Source organism: Chamaea fasciata, unplaced genomic scaffold (assembly GCF_029207755.1).
Source record: "Chamaea fasciata isolate MVZ Bird 193981 ecotype frontalis unplaced genomic scaffold, bChaFas1.0.hap1 SCAF_3, whole genome shotgun sequence".
NCBI classification, from domain to species: Eukaryota; Metazoa; Chordata; class Aves; order Passeriformes; family Sylviidae; genus Chamaea; species Chamaea fasciata.
In genome coordinates, this window is record NW_027094088.1 from 58,616,202 (window position 1) to 58,635,039 (window position 18,838).

At 41.0% G+C, this 18,838-nt stretch overlaps 1 protein-coding gene and 3 non-coding genes across 4 annotated transcripts; all 4 read right to left on the reverse strand.

Annotated features, from left to right (window-relative positions):
- Positions 1-13,499: 13,499 nt before the first annotated feature.
- RPS12 (ribosomal protein S12) lies at positions 13,500-17,408 on the reverse strand. The gene is made up of 6 exons (XM_066179149.1): positions 17,357-17,408; positions 17,166-17,217; positions 16,636-16,752; positions 14,870-14,972; positions 14,327-14,428; positions 13,500-13,594 (listed from the first exon to the last, which is right to left on the reverse strand). The coding sequence occupies exons 2-6, from the start codon at positions 17,177-17,179 to the stop codon at positions 13,532-13,534; spliced, it is 399 nt and encodes a 132-aa protein (XP_066035246.1). The 5' UTR covers positions 17,180-17,217; positions 17,357-17,408; the 3' UTR covers positions 13,500-13,531.
- Positions 13,910-14,044, reverse strand: LOC136287954 (small nucleolar RNA SNORA33). The gene has a single exon (XR_010720437.1). It is a non-coding gene; the product is annotated as a small nucleolar RNA SNORA33 (small nucleolar RNA).
- Positions 14,498-14,584, reverse strand: LOC136287955 (small nucleolar RNA SNORD100). Its single transcript, XR_010720438.1, has one exon. It is a non-coding gene; the product is annotated as a small nucleolar RNA SNORD100 (small nucleolar RNA).
- Positions 15,862-15,933, reverse strand: LOC136287946 (small nucleolar RNA SNORD101). Its single transcript, XR_010720429.1, has one exon. It is a non-coding gene; the product is annotated as a small nucleolar RNA SNORD101 (small nucleolar RNA).
- Positions 17,409-18,838: the final 1,430 nt, after the last annotated feature.

The following is an 18,838-nucleotide window of genomic DNA, read 5'->3' on the forward strand; positions in this document are numbered from 1 at the left end:
AGATACCAAGGGAGAGATGAGGGACATTAACAGAGGAAACTCAATAACCTTCCTGGTATTTTGTCCCACAGACTGCTTCTGCATTTTACTTTAGAGAGTTCTTGAAAAAAAAATGCAAACAAAGACTCAAGAAATTACTTGGACATAAAGGACCAAAATTCTTTCTCCCCATTCCCAGTCCAGGATTGTACACTAAACTACTGATCTCTGTGCCACCCCTCTTTCTTGCTTCAAGACTTCAACCTTTACGCTGCACAGGTCCAACTTCAGCAGGACTAGGGAGACACAACCTACACAGATGGACAGAATAGGCTGGATTAGTTCAGAAGATAAACCAGTTAAAATTGCTATAACAGAAACTTTCTAACACAGGAAAAAATAATAGAATTAATATTTGTTTGCTGGAATAAAAATATACCAAATTAAGGTACCGTATTGCACATTTAAAAGTACTTAGGGACTTCAGATTTTTAAGAACAAAGGAGTATGAAACTCTGACATCATTATTATTAAGGTCAAGAAAGAAGTGGGGAGAGATAATATGTTTCCAAGTACATTACCTTCTTGTGTGAGGGGAAACACATGTATGCACATCTGTACTTATATATGTGCAAAAACATGAAGTGAAAGAGTTAGGAAAGGAAACAATTTAATTTTTCTAGACTCACCAGGAAAAAAAGAAAAAAAAGTTTGTGGTGTATTTTTTCCTGAAATAAAACAAATTAAAAGCTGTAAAATAACAATGTAGAAATTTTTTCTTTGCATCATCACAGATTTCTGAAGGTTAACTACAGGCTATAGGTGATAATACAACGAATTTGTAGATGTTTTCATGAGTAAAACAAAGAATATTATCTCAATTTAATGGAAAAAATAAACTACAGCTAAAAGCAAATATTAACTGCTTTATGCAAATGGCAGCAGTTGTCATGGCTTTATACATACATCAAATTAGCTCATATTTAAAGCTTTAAGGATTTGTGTTTCTCATAGTCTTCCTGTTTGCCTTAATGTTATTTTACCATATTCCTCTAAATATGGGAAGTTTACTTGGAAATGTTTATTTTTTCCAGTTCACCACAATTTCTTGAGATAATTATTTTAACATTGCCTTTGTGGGTGGGCTGTTCCAAGTCATTGTGGCACATCAAAATTTTCTTGAGAGAACCTGTTGAATTTCTTTGTGACTTTCCTCCCAGGGCCCAAAACTTTAAAAATGCTGTTCTTTTCTTCCCTGAGGTAATTTTCCAGCAATGAGAGCTACTGAGCTTCTATGCAACCTATTCAAATCTTCTTCAAGGCATTTTCTTTCATCGTGTTCTTTGTGAGTTTTCTCATAGCTACACAAATAATTTTCAAAAAGTTTTAGCACAAAATTTCACTAGTGACTGCTCAACAGCTATCAGTGAGTGGAATTCAGGTTTTCCAGGCCTTTCAGATGGTGCAAACTGCTTTCAGATCCAGGAACCATTGCAGCCAGAAAAAAATGGCTCCTTGGAGATGGAGGACACGAGAGACTACAGGGTTTCCTACAGGGACCAGGGAGACATTGCATGGATAAACTTTCATTGGTCTGAAGAAAATTAATTCATGATCCAGTTATAAATTAGCTCACCACCTAAACATAAACCTGTTTTAGAAAACCAGAGTTGATACACAATGACACCCTCCCAAACCCAAACACTGCAGTAGTGACATCACAACCATGAATCGCTTGTTGGCACATCTTGTGACTATCAAAGTACAGGATGATGGCAAGTCATTTGGAGGTCGATTTATCAAATATTCTGATTAAATTAGATTAAATATCTTCTCTGTTATTCGCAGTAGATGGTGACTGTGTACAAATTTTGGATCCATGATACGTAGATCTAACACAACATAGTCTGTGTCCTAAAGTTATGTAGAAGAAACATGCCACAGAAATAAAAAGCCACGCTACCCTCACTCACTCTTTGTAGCTGGCGATTTGAGGGACAGATTTTCTCTACACTTCATAGTGCTCTACACTGGCAAAGCTGGAAAACGATTCAAGACCTGTGTCCTAGCCATAAAACCATGCTTGCACTCCTGGCATTGACAGAATCGGGAACATGCCAGAGATGCAAAGCAAATGCCAAGTTGTAGAACGGGCCCCTGAAGTATTTTTCTCCCTGGAGAGAGATTAAAGTCTTGCAGTACTTATAAACACCTGCCTAATGATGACAGAATTGAATTTATTGCTTCTTGCAGCAAAAATGCCTCAGAAATAAGATACTAGATGCTCTATTGAGATCATCCAAATCAGCATGTGTTGTAGCTATCACAAACTTCAGGTGATAGCCCAAAACATCTGCAGCACATGTACTATTTGGTGAACACTAAGGCACACCTTGTAGAAACTCTGCCTGGGACCCTCCAGAGATTGTAAAGTAGCTGAGACATGATAAGACTTGAAAGAACATCTCACTTCATGATCCTCCATCACTACCCCTGAACAGCAGCTCCAGTGGAAGCACTGCCAAGTGTCTAAGCTGCACACCTTCTCCTTCAGCTTATCACACTCTCAGGTTAGTGAAAACACATTTCTGAGGCTGTAATATTATGTTTGAACAGTGATCTTAACACACAACTGCAGCACTTTTTCCTTTGGGAATCAACCATCCTCTGAAAGCACTTATGCCACGAAGTATTTCTAAAAGAAGCCTGGGCTTAAAAAATGTCAATCAAATGCAACATTTTAAACAAATCTTTGTAATCCCTCTTGAAACATCTACAAGGTCAAAAACCAAAGCTGTGCCATAAGCAGCATTCATAAGAGCAAGTAATATCACACCCATAGAAAAAAACTTTCCATCTCTACCATGTATAAAGTTGGTATGTGTAAAGGTAATGTCCATTAAACTAAATTTGACAATGATGTTAAAGGTGAGGAACTATAATTTATATATTGCCTGTAATATGGTCAAATTTCTCATAGAAATGGCAAAACAATCTAAACTGCAGCCACCTGATATTGCTGGATTTCTTCTCTTATTAAAAAAAAGAAAGTTTTCATGACTTTTTATTGATAGAAGATGTAATCAAAATGGTCCCTTTTAACTGGAGAGATTCAATCATGCAGGTTGAGGAGGAACCCTATTTTCAGGTCATAAATTAGGTGAAAAAGATTCATGTTTATTTATTTTTATTACTTCTCCTCTGGACAAAAATCCCTATTTTATTATCTGGAACAACTGGCAAATATTTTAAAATACAGTCCTTACAAATTTAGCTTAATTTCTCAGATCTCAGGCCAACAACAGCTAAAAGAAAAAAAAACCAAATAAATTCTTGCCCCGTTCACCCTTTCACCACCTTCACAATTCTGTTCCTCCCAGGAAAACTTAAGAGAACTGGTGAACATTGCAGTGTGCCAGAGAAGTCAGTGCACATAGGCTATTTTAGATCAAAGGGAGAAATGCCTTCTGAAGTGCCAAGATCTTCCTTGCTATTACACCAAAAAAAGTGCCAGTTCATCTTTTCTGATGGATTAAATACCGTGGAGAGAGAGTGTATCTAATAAGGGCAGAGCTGGGTGACTAAAGACATTATGGACTGGACAAATACAACTTTGAACTCCTTTCAGAAATAGCCCATCCTGGTGCACAAAGGTGACATACTTGGAGAGCAACAAAGAGCACATGCCAGCTTCAGCCCTGGACCAACTTGAGCCAGTAGCAGACAAGTAGATCCAAGAGCAATGTAATTCCCAGGATGACATTGGCACATAAAGTAGATCCACTGCAAAACCAGAGCAAGCTCAGAAAGAAAGAACCTCAAGGACATTACAATACAATTTCCCACAAGTGAAGCTAGAAAGCTAACTGGATAGATGGTTCATATTCTCAACTCAAATGATAACAAAAAACGGTTTTCTACTTCTTTCACTTCTGAGCTATCCTCAGTCTGCTAGTCTTCACCTTTGAGCTGGCTGCTAATCAACCAGATTCTTAAAAAAAAGTCTTGCTTCCTGGCTTCCAAAGGATTGAAGCAGCTACCTCCTCTTGACTTGTTTTCTCTGCAATTGCTGATTTCTTTTGTACCTTTTTAAGTCTCTTGAAACAAGAGGCTTTAGGCAGAAATTTGAGCTGTTTCAGCACTCCTGAGAGCATGCCCATCTAATCTTTTTCTATCAGAAGTGCCCCATGTGGTGAGTCCAATGTCCATCACCCAGGCTTCTCTCTCCCACAGTGGCTGTTGCAGAGGTGGCTTAAGGAGAGCACATGAAACAAGCCACTAGCTGAAATCTAATCCTCATGCTCCTTCTGCATCCTGCTGTTAGATTTCAGATGTTAGAGGCAATATCACTGCCTTCCCAATAGGATCTGGTTTGCACCTTTTATCCATTAATTTGTCTAATCTATACTGAAACTCTTGATGTGTTCTGACTTCACGCTTTCTTGCAACAGCCAGTTTTAGAAGTTTATTACAGGCTTTGAAGAAAGGCACTTTTAAAAACCTGTTTTAAATTACATCCGATCAGTTTCAATACATGTTCTCTGATCCAGTACTGTAGGATTTGACAAACAAGTTTAGCATTCATCTTCTGCACTGCCTTCTTGATGCTATAAATCAGCTTCATCCCTCTTCAGCTTTCTCTCCAAACTGAAGTGAAACCATAAGCCTGGTATTATGTTTTTGCAGCAAATTTAGATACCTTTTTTTTTTTTTGAGAAAAAAAAGTATGCTCTTCTTGATATGTAGAGACCAATTGTATGTGATACCTAAGGTGTGGAGGCACAAAGATTTTCTACATTGGCAAAATATCATTTTGGTCATGTTTTCAGTACTGTTCCTGATATGGGCAATTGTAGCTGCAGGTACACACGGAGTCAATGCTGATAGAGAACTGCTAACTCAGCATGGCTTGGACTGTTCTAGAGCACCACAGAATTATTTTGGAGATGCTTAAATTAACTCCAAACAAGAGGCTAGATCACACGGGAACACAAGATAATGCCGTGCAGAGATGTTTGCTTAAACCCTGGAAGATTTACAACTACACAAAGTCAGTGCACAAACTCCTCCCAGATTTGGTAGCAGCTTGTCCATCTAGGATGACTACAATCACAGGACATCAGGCCAACAGCCCTCCTGTGCGTTTGAAATGGCTTCAGAACAGTACCTCTCTTGTCGGGAGCCCTCTCCTCTCTCCCCAAGCTCTGGATCCAGTGTGATCAACATCTGCAGTCCATGTACTATAGAGTAAATAATTACCAGAAAAAAATCACTGACTAACAAATTCTCCACAATTTAACACTTGTTTTCAGTCACCAAGAAACTTTACCAGTATCCCATCTGAAGGGCAAGACATAGCTGCTATGTGACAGTGGGGGATGGAAAGTACAAACAACTTCCTCTTCACCTAGTGCTATACATCTCCTCCTCCCTATGTATGCCATTGATGAACCTCAGAAAATATTTATGAGTTCTCATTCAAATACTTCAGCTGATAAATTTAATATCATATTCCCTGGGGTAAGCAAAAAATAAAATATTGCATTGGCCTTCGCACATGTGGAGATTATATTACTTTACAATGAAACCCAGCAAGCTGCACATTATAGTTTTTACCACAATCTCCTTGGTAGGAATGTTTCAAATACATCGCATATGTGTGAATACAATATAAGCATACTGAAATGCTTTGAACACTGCAATACATCAGACACTTGAGTCAGGGAGGGAGGGAAAAAAAACAAAAAAAAAAAAAAAAAGCGCCTTCACCTATCTTGGCTCTTATCTCAAGTCTGTGCTGTTCCTTTATATGTTTGACAACGGTGTTCTTTGGTCTCATGGATGGCGCTACTTACAACGTATGAAGTGAACTTCCAAAAACTGGATCCTTCACCACATCCCCCACACCTGTTAGCTTGTTCATTAAGTATCTCTGTGAAGGAAAGCAGACGAGAGTGCTTGCCCTGTGTGGTACAGCTCCCACAAAAACGGATTAAAGGTGTTGCAGCTGTACAACAAAGTCCTTGGGTTTAGCGAACACGTTTCTACACACCGTAAAAGCCCCAACATCTGACGTGCTGGGGTTTTACAAGGCTGCAACGCTGGAAAGTGGGCATAGAAACCGACAAAGCGTTCAAAGGCATTAAAGATCACATTCCATAATTGTTTCCTGCGCTGCGAGCCCGCCGGGACGCCGCGGCACCTGCTCCCGCCGCCCCGGGGCTCCCGGCCGCGGCTCGGCTGCCACCTCCTGCCTCGCCGGGGAAACGCCGCCGGTCCCCGGGAATGTGCCCGACACGCCTGCCAGCCTCAGCACGGGCGCCCGGCACAAGGAAAACGGGGTTTGGGGTCCCCGTCCTCCCAAACGGGATTACTTCTCTTTCTACACTTTGGGAAATTACAACTCATAAGCTACAGGCACCCGTCCATGCAGACCTCCCAGCCTGAGACTCTTCTAAACTCTGTTTTTCAGGAATAAAGCACACTTGGTAGCTTTCTATACTTAAAACAAAATGTCCGTGTGAATGAGCATTATTCATTCCTAAAGAACAAAGCACTAGCAAGCTGGTGCTTCCAAGGAATGAAAACACATAGTAAATGAACATTTCCAAGTGACACACCAACCCCCACACAGGAGCTTGGTGGCACAGACAAATATTCATCACCATTTTTATCCATTAAACCACAGTCTTCATTTTGTTTTACAGGGGCTTGTCTTGAGCAGGGAGGGGGTTGGTTGCTTGGTGGTATTTTTGGTTTTGTTGTTTGGTTTATTTTATACACCGCAGCCTTCATCCCAGTAGAACCTTGGATCATTCTTAGGGTCTGCTGGTTTGCCTTCAAATTTCCTGAGACAACTGTAGAAAAAAATAGCACACAACTGCACTTTTAAATAAAACATAGATGCCAAGAGACTTTAACAGAATGGCACACACAGCCTTTCCTTCCTACCTAATACCTTTAAAATGGCACATGCTTGTGGCTGCATGCATGCATCTTTGTTCTTCTCTTCTGTCCCTTGACTGTTCTCCCTATGCTTTGCCACTCATATGTATTTTTATCGGTGAGAAATCAAGGGCGAGAGAGGATCATCTTGAGGCTCACTGCCAGATTATCTCCGTTTCACTGACTCAGCCTCTCGCAATTGTTGCTCTGCCTCCACCTCCTACTTACCATGTTGAACAGTCTGCCTCTTCCCTTCTTGATATAAGAAAAATCACTCAAAATTTTTGCCCAAAAAGTAGCTTTAGGAGTGTTTTCATACAATTACAAATAGAAAAGGCACATATATTTCCAATAATTTTTATCTGAAAAGGACATGTATATGGGCTGGAGGGTCAGATAGAATGATGATGCTGTTCATAATGATCTAAAAAGGATCAAGATATACTGGTTTTAAAAGAAAGTGTAAAAGTTGTGCTGAAAAACAACTGGTAGATAACTATGAGGGAAGAGTCAGAACCAGCTGAGATTTTTATTTGGAGGGATGGAAGTCAGCCTCTGCAGAAACAGGATTTGTATTTACATGTTTATTTCAAGTACAGTAGCTTGCTAAATTCAGTGCTTGTAAAGGCACTTCTTGTACATGTTCTGACAAACATTCTATTTTGCTACTCTGAAAACAGCAAAGCTGAAGCGTGTTACTTGAATTTTGTCCATTCAAATAAATGGATGAAAAGGAATATATACCATAGCTCTATTGACATATGAACACTTTTATATATATGGATATCTAAGGGTGTTTCATTTTTTTGTGGAGGGGTTCTACAAAACATGACCTCAATTCCCTTAAACACAGTCTTAAAACTAGAAACCTTTTGGTTTTTTCCCTCATTTGCCTTCCTAAACCTGTCCTAAGCATCTGTATTATGTTATCCAACACACTGGCTGCTAACAATACAATCAATACAAAAGGTTACTTAGAGGTCATGGCTTTTTTTCTATCCTCAAAATACAAAGCTTATTTTAACAGGGATATGAACTCTTTCACTGCAGAAAATGTCTTAGAACCACTGAGGTGAGAAAGAAAAAAAAAAAAAAGCATACTGGAATTACATTTTTTTAAAATATGAAAGCAGACAATTTATTTTTTTTTCTGCACATTCACGTAAAATACATTTTTTTCAGTTTCACAACTTGATTATAAATTTTATAGGGTAGGAGCCTGGCATGCCAGGCACTGACATAAATGCCCTTTTCATCACTTTTGGAAAATAGCATCTATTTGCTTACACATTAGTATATTTTAGAACATCAACATACTAACTCTACTGTTCTGCTTCAAAGTATAAAACTTACCTTATCTTAAACCTTAGACTACAGCAAAGATGAACAGATTCCTGACACTGACTGAGCTACAGGACAAGCTAGGTTGATTTGTACCTAAACATTTTCTCCCTTATATATGTATTTTTATGTAACTCTGGTTTTGTGCCTATTAATATTTTAGCAGTATAAAATATTAGATATCAATAAAATAATTATTTTAAACAGACCCATCAGGTACAATCCAAACTGTGTTCGTAATTTTTTTAAAAGCATACTTGTTACTTAAAGTATACTGATTTCATGTAATACTGTGTTGCTCAGAGGTCTTAGTGAAAATATTTTAAATACTTTTACTTACAAACTATAAAAAATCCACCCTAATTGCTTTCGAATTGGAAAGGAGGAGGAAAGCTCCTTAAGACAGTGATTTTCAGATTAGTTTCCATTAGCTCATATAACACAGCTTGGACACTTTCAGAATGAAAAGGAAGAAGCATGATAACAAATGGCTGAAAGTTCAGATATTTGTATAGTGATTTACTTCTGCAAAAGATTTTATCATAATTTAGAGTAGATCAGGTACATTAAGCAGTTGATGTGCACTTAGGGCTTTTTGTGGTGGACTTTCACATACAAATAATGCCAGTGCACCAAGAAATTATGAATGCATGTGGGATCATTACATACAACACATACTAACCACTCCATCTGCTCAATTTATTGAAGAGAATCTCAAAACAAACATTTGCTTGTTGACCAACGGCTCTAAACATTTCTGTGTGTTTACTTAAATGTCTAAAACCATTGAAAAAATAACTTGTCATTACTTCTGCTTTCCTTAAGGCTGAAAAATACAAACCACATCTGAGCTCACCTAACATCAGCCATCTGGGTCAATGGTCTTTGATGCCTAAGAATTTTAGCTTTTTATATTTTTCATGTATTTGTATCTTTGCAGATAGCTAACGCAGAGCCCTAGGTCCTAGTAATTTTCCTGTCCTCTTTCCCTACATTTAGGAATAATAAGCAAACCTCCTAGACATATTTCTAAAATATTGTTTAGTCTTATTCCAAGTAAAAAAAAACAACTACAAGGATGTTCTGTTTTCCAACCAGAATCGGGACCAGAGATAACAGAATTGAGGCAAAGAAGCCCCTGGGCTGCTTCCAGTGGGGCAGGACCCTAGGAATTATTACCTAACCAAGCAACCTTTTTATTGGACAATATGTGATAGGTATCATGATCAATTAACCTTATAAATATTGTAGAATTACCGTACCATGTGCAGGTTTTGCCATATTGTGTACTTGAAAGCTTTCAAGTAAAGGTTTGCTTTTATGTTATCACTCCAGCGTTGCTAGGGAAGATCTGTTCTATTTTCCAGGCATAACACAAATTACAAATCCTAAGGCTTAACATCCCAAACATATCTTCAAGAGATCTTCGAGGCTGACAAATATGTTCAGAGTTCCTTCACATCCTTGGATGAGACCTTTGCAAAGTCTCCAGGAAAGGGAGTAGGTTGCAGGGACAATGCCTGCACCAGCCTCAAGAACACAAACACGAGGAACACTGGCTTGCAGCTGGCATAGCCAGGTTTTCCAAAACAAACAAGGAAGAAAATCAGACAGGTAGAGGCAATTCTAAACCAGAAATGTTAATAAACAGAACATATTGGGGCCTATGCTTGATTTTTTTACAGGATATTTTGAGATTTATCATTAAATATATTTTTTCTATATGTGTGATTAGTTCTCACCTTTCATAAAGTACTTAATGCATTAAATAAGACAGGAACATAATCTTTTCTTGGCAAAGCAGGCAAAGTAAACAACACTGTCCAAATTAATGGCTGAAGCCCAAAAAAGCGGGCTTTTGTGCAGCAGCAAGAGATATGCTGCTGACAAGCCCTGATGCCCCAACAGTTGTGCTACTGCAAAGCACACCAGCACATTACAACAGGACCCTGCTGTGAGCGAGCTGTCCTAAAACAAAAATACTTTCAAGTGAGCTCTCAGGCTCACACCTTAGAAACATGCACATCCCCCTTTAACCAGAAGTAGCAGAGCAGTTGTGACATTCTCCCAGACTCCAAGGAGCTGAAACAGTGAAATATGCACTGTCATGGCAAAGAGGGGAGGTCAGGTACAACCACTGTTCTCCCACAGGAGCCAGTCAGGCCCATGACTCCATCAAAGCAGCAACTGTGCAAATGTGGTGCTGCTGCTGCTGCACTGGTACTGGAGCTTTTATGGCCTACAGTAAAACACCTAACAGAGTGAAAAACAGTAGTGGCCCAGATGACATACAGGTGGTTTTAAAAGAAAATGAGCTTAACTGGTTTCAAGACTTTTAAATTATCACATAGGATGCTCTCCAATGCTCTCTGGAAGTCTGTTCTTGACACGTTCACAATGACTTACCAGAATTTCTTCAAAGCACTTCATTAGCTTTCTACTTCATGGTGAAACATAATTTAGGCCTGAAAACACCTACCCTTCCATACAAAACCACCCAAGCTGTTCAGAAAAAAAAATAATTCTGCTGCTTTTGCCATAAAACATATATCGAGCAAACCATTGTGTTATACCAGTAAAACATGCAAAATTTCTTTTATGTTCAAAAGGAAAACATGCAAGTGACATTAAGTATGATGAACAGAAATCAAGGTCATCCTGGAATCCCAACTCTGATGTCTTTTATTTCCATTCCCGTGTTTGGTGCTGTCTAACCACATCCATTCTGGAGACCAGTAATGTACCCCCTTGGGTAGGAGGGCTACAACCTCAAGTAGAATTCCAAAGCCTACTCCAAAAACGTATCTGAAATCCGGCAGGACACATCAAAATCAGCACATCTTCTAGTTAAATTAAAAAAAAAAACCTTTGATCAAGAAAGCAGGAAGATATTGGCTCTCTTCAGTCTACAAAGCAGGGGCCTCAGAAAAGCATTTACTAAGTGATGCAGCATGAAGGACTAGTAATCACTTCCTTGTCTCAGCCAATTTAGAAAAATAAACTTTTACTAAAAGTCAAGGTGAATCAAAAGCTGTGAGTGGAATCTGGTTCTCAGGAAATTTTTGAAAAAAAAACCAAACCCCTAGGGATAATCTTAAGTAAAAAGAATAAAGCAAACTTCATCAGTTCTCCAACGCTTACCCTCCATAGGCTCCAAGGTCACTTCTTGTAATGCTCCATTTCCTGGAAAAGCCCCGATTTGACACCTAAGCATTATGGTAAGAAAATTTTGATTTCAACATAATTTCTTGTTTCAAAAAACATTTAGGAAGTGTTGATTCTACCCCAAAGAAAAAAAACTTGGCATGAAAAATTACATTCCCTAGTACTAACATCCATTGCTATGTAAAATGGTGACACTGAAAAAAAAAAAAAAATTCCTGAACATTTACTGAGGCATCATTCCACTGCAGCAAAAGAAACACAGCCTAGCAAATTTGCTTGTAAACTACAGCTCCCCTTACATGAATCCCTTCATAGTAATTCAGAGGAAATGTAATAACCCAGCTACTGCTAATGTTGCCAATCCACTGGCAGAAATCAAGCACAAAAAACATTTTGATGATGTTATTTCTCTCACACCAAGTTAAAACATGTTAAATGAGTATTTTGTGAACTTAAATAGTTTGTGTGAGCTGGACTCTTCTCAACTTGTTTGCAGGCTTAACACTTACCTATTAAATCATGGAATAAATTAGGTTGGAAAAGATCATGGAGTCCAACTACAAACCAAACACTGCCAAGCCCACCACTAAACCACGTTCTTAGGTGTCACATCTAGAAGTCTTTCAAAAGCCACCAGGACTGCTGATTCCACCTCTTCCCTGGGCAGCCTGCTCCAATGCCTGAGCGTATTTCCTAATACCCAGTCTGAGCCTCCCCACAGTTTTCTCTTAACCTGTAACTTGCTGCTTTGGAGAAGATACCCCCACCGCATGGTTCCCACCCCCACCAAGCCTCCACCAGGTAAACAACCCCAGCTTCCTAACTGGCTCCAGACCCTTCAAAAGATTTGCCATCTTCCCTTGAGCAAACTCCAGTACCTTAAGGTCTGATTTCTGAGAACATGCATGAAGTTTACCAAAAGGATACAGACCTCATAGATTTGAATAGCTGACCTTATTGACTGCACCTGAAAAAGCTACAGAAGCCTTTTTAACAACCCAAGTCACCCAGATCTAGCTACTATCAAGTAGTAGACAGGGCCAAAACTAAGAGACCCTTTAAGAGCCTAAAGAGGAGCTGTAAGAAAACTAACTCTGGGCTCAGCTGGAGAAGATGCCTGCCTTCACCCTCACACTTATGACTAAAGATATCAAAAGAGGAGTTACAAACCGTAATGAAAATTTAATTTGATTCAAGAGCCTGAAAACAGATAAACATTCCTATCTGCTCAGCCCCACATATTCACATTCACATCTTATATATCAGCATAACAGTGCAATTCCTTATGACTCACTCCACTTAAGAGCTACTCTGCAGAAAATTTAGGACACATAAAACTTGCGAGAGAATAAAAATCACACCTTCCAGTCTGAATCTCTTGCTTCTAAAAAAAGACAAAATAAGAGTTCTGAACACCAACTAACTACTGCAGAAAACAAAACAGTGGACAAGTTAGAAGTTAAAACACTGCCTCATCTGAGCAAGTGAAATTCAACTACTTGGCTACCCTACCTACTCAGAACTACAGAATCAGATCTACAAGTGCATGACAATACTACTTAAAAGATGCTATCACTCATAATTTGAGGTAGAAGAACAAGGAAAACACATTTTGTGCCCTCTAAGTTCCCATGATAAATTAAGAAATGATTCATAAAGATCCCACCACATCTCAGAAGACTTGGTAAACAGTTAAGGCCTTTCTCCTCATTGATCTGAGCAGAGGGACACAAATTTTTATCACAGAGGCAGCAATACTTTAGACAAGTTACTCAGAATCTTGGAAATACAGACCAAAGCACTACCAAGCAAGGATAGTATTAAACTGTCTGCATTATTTCAACCTGAATCTGTGCCATGTTCTAGCTGGTAACTTCTGGGGTAGGAGCAGGAAACAGAATTACCCTAAAACAGGAATGGCAGGGATCCCCCCAAGTCTTTTTAGCAAACTGACACAGTTAAAATACTATTAAACTGCATCAACATTTGCTAAGTTTTTGCATATTCTGATGCTATCCTTTGCAACTCAAAAACAGCTGCTCCACAGACACCAAATCATTAATCACACGTACACTAGACTGGTTCAAAATTTATTTGTCATTCATTTCTTGCACTTGAAGTACTCTTCAATGACATCTTTGGCCTGAGATTCCTTGCCATAGTCCTGTAAGACAAAATAACCCATTATTAATATACAGACCCATCCTGAATTTTTCAACTGTTTTCCACAAGGACAAATGGGATTCTGACACTTTTTCACAAGGAATTCCCAAAATTCCACACAAGTAAGCTCAAGCAATTTTCCAGTTCTTCCCTTGCTTTTTAATAAGGCTATTCTAATAAAGTACTGTTCTATTACATTCAAACGTAACACCCACTGACAAGGATGCAAACAAAATCTTTTCTGCTTAAAGCAACTTAAGTATAAAAGTAGTATAACTACAAAAATGCATGCAGAAGGCACTAGTCTTGATTGTAAAGATGTAGCCATCTCTCGGGACCTCAGAGACCACAAAGTCTTCAAGGCTCGTACTGTGGCTTTACTTTGCCAGTGTTATTGTGAAATAAGCTCCGCAAAACATTTTAAAGTTGTGCAGACACACTGAACTGGCTTTTTTTTCTGAAGCAAAGCTTCCTATCTTCTAGGTAAGCCTTTCCTTTTAATGATTACTAGCAGGTAGGCACAGATACTTTGAGGACACAACCATTAACTCACAAAATGTACACAAGTAAATAAACATGATGGGGACTATGAAACAGAAAAGCAGCTTATGTTCACTTTTAACAATATAACAAAATTCAGGAGCTGTATTTAATTGTTCCTTATCTAAAGCAACCTTTGGTTTACGACCAATCTTCAAAAGTCAAGAAATAAAGACATAATTCACCATCTTACTTTGACAACCACACAACTGCAGCCCACCACTTTGCGAGGTTTTCCTTCTCTGTCGATCTTGCAGAGACCCACCCACTCGCCCAGCTTCTTATTGTCATCAACCTGTGCAGAGAAACACATCACATTAGAGTCACTTGCCATTTCTGGCACGCGTGGCTCCAGCCAGAGGCTGCTGTACTGTCAGAAGCATTGGGTAACGGATGGCTGCTTTCCTCACAGGAATCAGCAGAGGGAGCCAAAGTATCATCATTGTACAGCTCGAGCCTCCCTGGAGTCACAGGAATGCTCCCCTTGCCCTTCACTCCACCAGAATTCATTTTAACTGTGCAAAATAACCAATCCACACTCCTTGCCACTTATATCCACAGGTTTTGTACTTGGAAAAATGGCAATCACACAGAACTAGAACAATCTGCTGCTAAGGGAAGCTCTGCCTAGGTAAGCCATACACAGAATTACAGCAGTGTTCTTAAGGTTCAGCTCTCTACATGCTGCAACAAGCAGCATAACTGTCCCAAACTTTTGTCTCATGTCGACACTCACCTTTATTAAGTTGATCTGATGTTCTGCACAGAGTGCTTCAACTAATTTTACATATGTGGGTTCATCACAGTTTGAAGCCAGAACACAGAGATGGGCTTGGCGTCTGAAAAAAAATGAGAACTGACAGATGTTACTTTAGACATTAATTGAAATTTCTTGACAATCAAAACCAAAAATAACTGAATTCAGCACATGCATTTCTAGAGAACCACTTCCTAAGTCTTAACTTCTGGTTATGAAACACTGTAAGCTTTTGAAATACTAAATTTACTTTTGATGTGATTTGTCACTTTCTACATTTTTCATGTATACGTTACAGGCTATTCATACATTGTTAGCTTTATCCTCAGATTCTATTCCTGTTTCAAAAGCTTCTAAAAGTGCCACTAAATAAATTTTCAGCCATTGGAAAAAGGTTTGATGACTGGGTAAACACCAGATCCCCTACAGAACTGTCACTTCTACAAGGCAACCAAGTTACAAGTCACTTTTTCTTATTTAGCAGATTATAGTAATTTAACATTAGGACTGTAATTACTATAAGCTTGAATTTCCATGTCAAGGTGTTTTAAGTTCTTCAGAACAATCTTTTCTACTTACGTTCAGAGAAGCTGTTATGACAGGGCCCCAATTCTAATTAGGATCTTTGTATACTGTGGTACAATGTTAAGATACCAAAGGGATACCTGACAACAGAGAGAGCTGAGTAGGTCTTCTATGCTTTACCTAATGCAACGTGACCTCTGCAAACAAAGTCAGTTTTTCCCCTAGAAAGACCTTCATCAGGAGTGTCACCAGAATGCCAGAAACGTTTCCAAGCAAGAACCATAACACACAAACGTGTACAAACCTTACACACATCATCCTTTAAACGCACAGCTTATAAAGCTGTAGCTGAACTCACAAGAACTTAAACAAACCGGGTGTCAGTCACCCAAGTTGAATTTCTCTGCCCTTGTTTTGTGTCTTGTCCTAGAGGATTTTGCATACAGGTTTGTCAGACAGCAGTTATCACTCACAGGAGTGAAGGGGTATCCGACTAACTGTGAAGTCATCACCCAAACACTGTAGCTTCACATTAAAGCAGAATTTTCTTGTCAGGCAAGTATGGATTTGCATATGAACACACACACACATGCAGTGCATATATGTACCTATATATACAGATGTACTTTGCCTTACAAAAGACTGTAACTGATCACCCAGTGACTGGCAGATAAGTTCAATATTGTTTCAATATTGCACCTTGACAATTTACTGTTGCAACATGCAAAAAAGAATATACAGAAGCTATGAATTTAAGGCTTGGCCATAAAAAGGAAATTACATCTTCAGGAAAAGTCTGAAATACATACGAACCAGATTAGAATTTTATTACGTTTTGAAAATACTTTATTATCTCTAAAACATAAGGTTCTTGAGATCCAGATTTCCACAGCTACATAGAGCCAGCATCGTCCCATTTTCTCCATAAAACCCACACACCCACGTGAATACCCGATGGCACTGAGGCCACAAAATGACAGAACCAGATCCTGCTGATCTTGAATCATCGAGTTTAGCTTCTATATTTTAAGACTCCACTTTAAGGCCTCAAACCAGAGATTACAAAAAACAAAAATTACTGACAGAGAACTACAGTCTTGCTCAAGTTTTAAACTGAACACCTGGACAAAATGTCCGCTGCAGGTGTTCAACATACCTCATCACAAGGTCTCACCCAGTTTCACTATTCACAGTAGAGAAACTGGTGACACCACACTTACTTGTCCAAGGCTTTGGCTGCTTCACGGATACCGCGAGCAAGGCCATCGTGGATAAGTGCGGTCTTCAGCACTTCTTGCAGAGCGGTGTTAACATCCATTACACCTCCAGCAGTAATGCTAAAGAGAAGACACACAATGTTCGGATCGTGCCAACAACATTCAACTAAAAGCAAAGCTTCCCGTTCACCTGCAGGCATCAGGCCATTAAAAATGCACAGAAGAAAACCAAGTTAAATATTTAAGCCAAAGGAAGAACAGACGAAAGATGAACTGGAATGAAGCTAAGGCATCAAATCGTACTGGCGAGCCACCGAGCCATGCTGCCTCCATGCTCTTTTGGCGAGGAAAGGACGCCATGCGCACAGCGGCCCTGCCCAGCAGACCCCGCGCTCATCTCCCGGCCTGCAGGAAGCACGCAGCAGCACCGCCGGGGCCGGCACACACGGCACAGCCAGAGCTCCCAAGCGGACGCGCAACGGAGCGACCCGGTCCCTCCGCCCGCCGCCCCCGACGGCCCCGGCCCTGCTCACCCTTCCTCGGCCATGGCGCTCTCGGTGGGTGCGGTCCCCGCCTGGGTTCCTACTGCAAATACAGACACAGGCCGCCTCGGTGAGCGGCGCCGGCCGCCCCGGGGCCCCCGCCCGGCCCGCTCCCGCCGCGATGGCCCGAGGGCCGGGGGGATCCCGCCCGGCCGGGCCCCGGCGCCATCGCGGACACTCACCCGGCACCACCGCGCGCCGCTGCACAGAGAGGGGGCGTGCCCGCCGCCGTGCGCTCTTATAGCGCGACAGGACCCCGGACCGCGCGCGCCTGCGCGGGCGCGCCGGGGCTGCCCGCCGTGGTGCCTGATCTTCGGGCTGCACGCCGCGTGTCCACGGGAGAGGAAGATTAGTGCAAGTTTTAAACCAACAGCTGGGAAGTGGTTTGAAACAGAAATTAAAGGATGAAAGTGAACAGCTGTAAGCAATAGCTGCAAATGGCTTTGTCAAATACTGTATGGGAGACTGTGCTATTATCAATGACTGACCCCAGCAGTCACAGCAGAGGCCCTTCCTCAATGAGGATTAAACAAAGCCTCACAAGAAAGTCATTTTGCTATTTTCCAAGGAAAGAATGGTGCAAATTAAGTCTCCGAAGGAAAACTATCACCCAAGAGGTTCCATAAAAAGAAATAGTTATTTTAATGGAAAAAAAAAAACACTTTTAAGTGCTTAAAGTATCCATTTGATTTGGGGGAGCAGCCACTGGGGGAAAACCAACTGTGACAGCTGGACAGGAGTCACCTAGGGGTGGATCACCAGCCAGGGGTCACCTGGGCTGCTTCCCTAGGGCAGGAAGTGCACCTAGTGCTGCCAAAGCGGTCTGGCCTCACCTGGCCCCAGCCCTCTGTCACTGGTGGCCAAGTGATGAGGAGCATGGGGAAAACACCCTGATTCCCCTCTCTGCCAGCGGGTCAGAACACTGAGCTGTAGATTGGAAACCTCAGAAGTGTGGCTGCTCACCCCTGTTCCCGTCACACACGCACAGGTGATTCGGCTGATGGCGAGTGCATCATGGCCACCGCACTGCAATGCGTTCCTTGCTCAGGTGATGTCAGTCTGACACTGGGCTTTGTCCATCCCACCTGCTTCAGACTGGATGACTTGACTGTTGAGTAGTCTACGTCACCATCTTTGTGAAAAGTACATAGTGACAAAACAGAAGAGAAATAGGTAACAAATATCGGTAGCCGTGGTTTGTGGCTAGTGCAATCAAACACATTTGTCACCAGCGTTGTCAGCCACCTTTTCACCTTCCATATGTTCTTCCTTGGTCTTCCTGGTGTTGCCAAGCAGCAGGATGTAGGCTAAATACAGCTAGGGAAGAGACACTTCCACACAAAGGGACTCACTGGAGCTGGTCAGGGCAGAGGAGGACAGAGAGGAAAAGTGGAACCCGTTTGGCTGTCCCGGAGCTGTCCTACACATGCCCCCAGCTCAGGCAGCACAGCCTTTCAGAGCCTGCCCCAGGGAAAGGCCCGGCTGGGGACTGCAGCACTTCCAGGCTCCAGCTGTGAGACACAGCTCATGACAACTCTGAGGCAGTCACGTGCATTTACACTACAGAGGTCTAGGAGGGGCAGAAGCCAACCTCTGAGCAAGTCAGGGAGAGAAAGACACAGTATGGAGGCTGTCCCTTCCCTGCAAGCTGAGCTACCAAGGTC

Excerpts from the sequence above, each read along its gene's own strand:
- RPS12 (XM_066179149.1), bottom strand. Across the intron at positions 14,429-14,869 it reads ATCAGATCAACTTAATAAAG|GTTGATGACAATAAGAAGCT; the intron begins GTGAGTGTCGAC and ends TTCTCTGCACAG. Across the intron at positions 13,595-14,326 it reads GCAGTTGTGTGGTTGTCAAA|GACTATGGCAAGGAATCTCA; the intron begins GTAAGATGGTGA and ends TTTGTCTTACAG.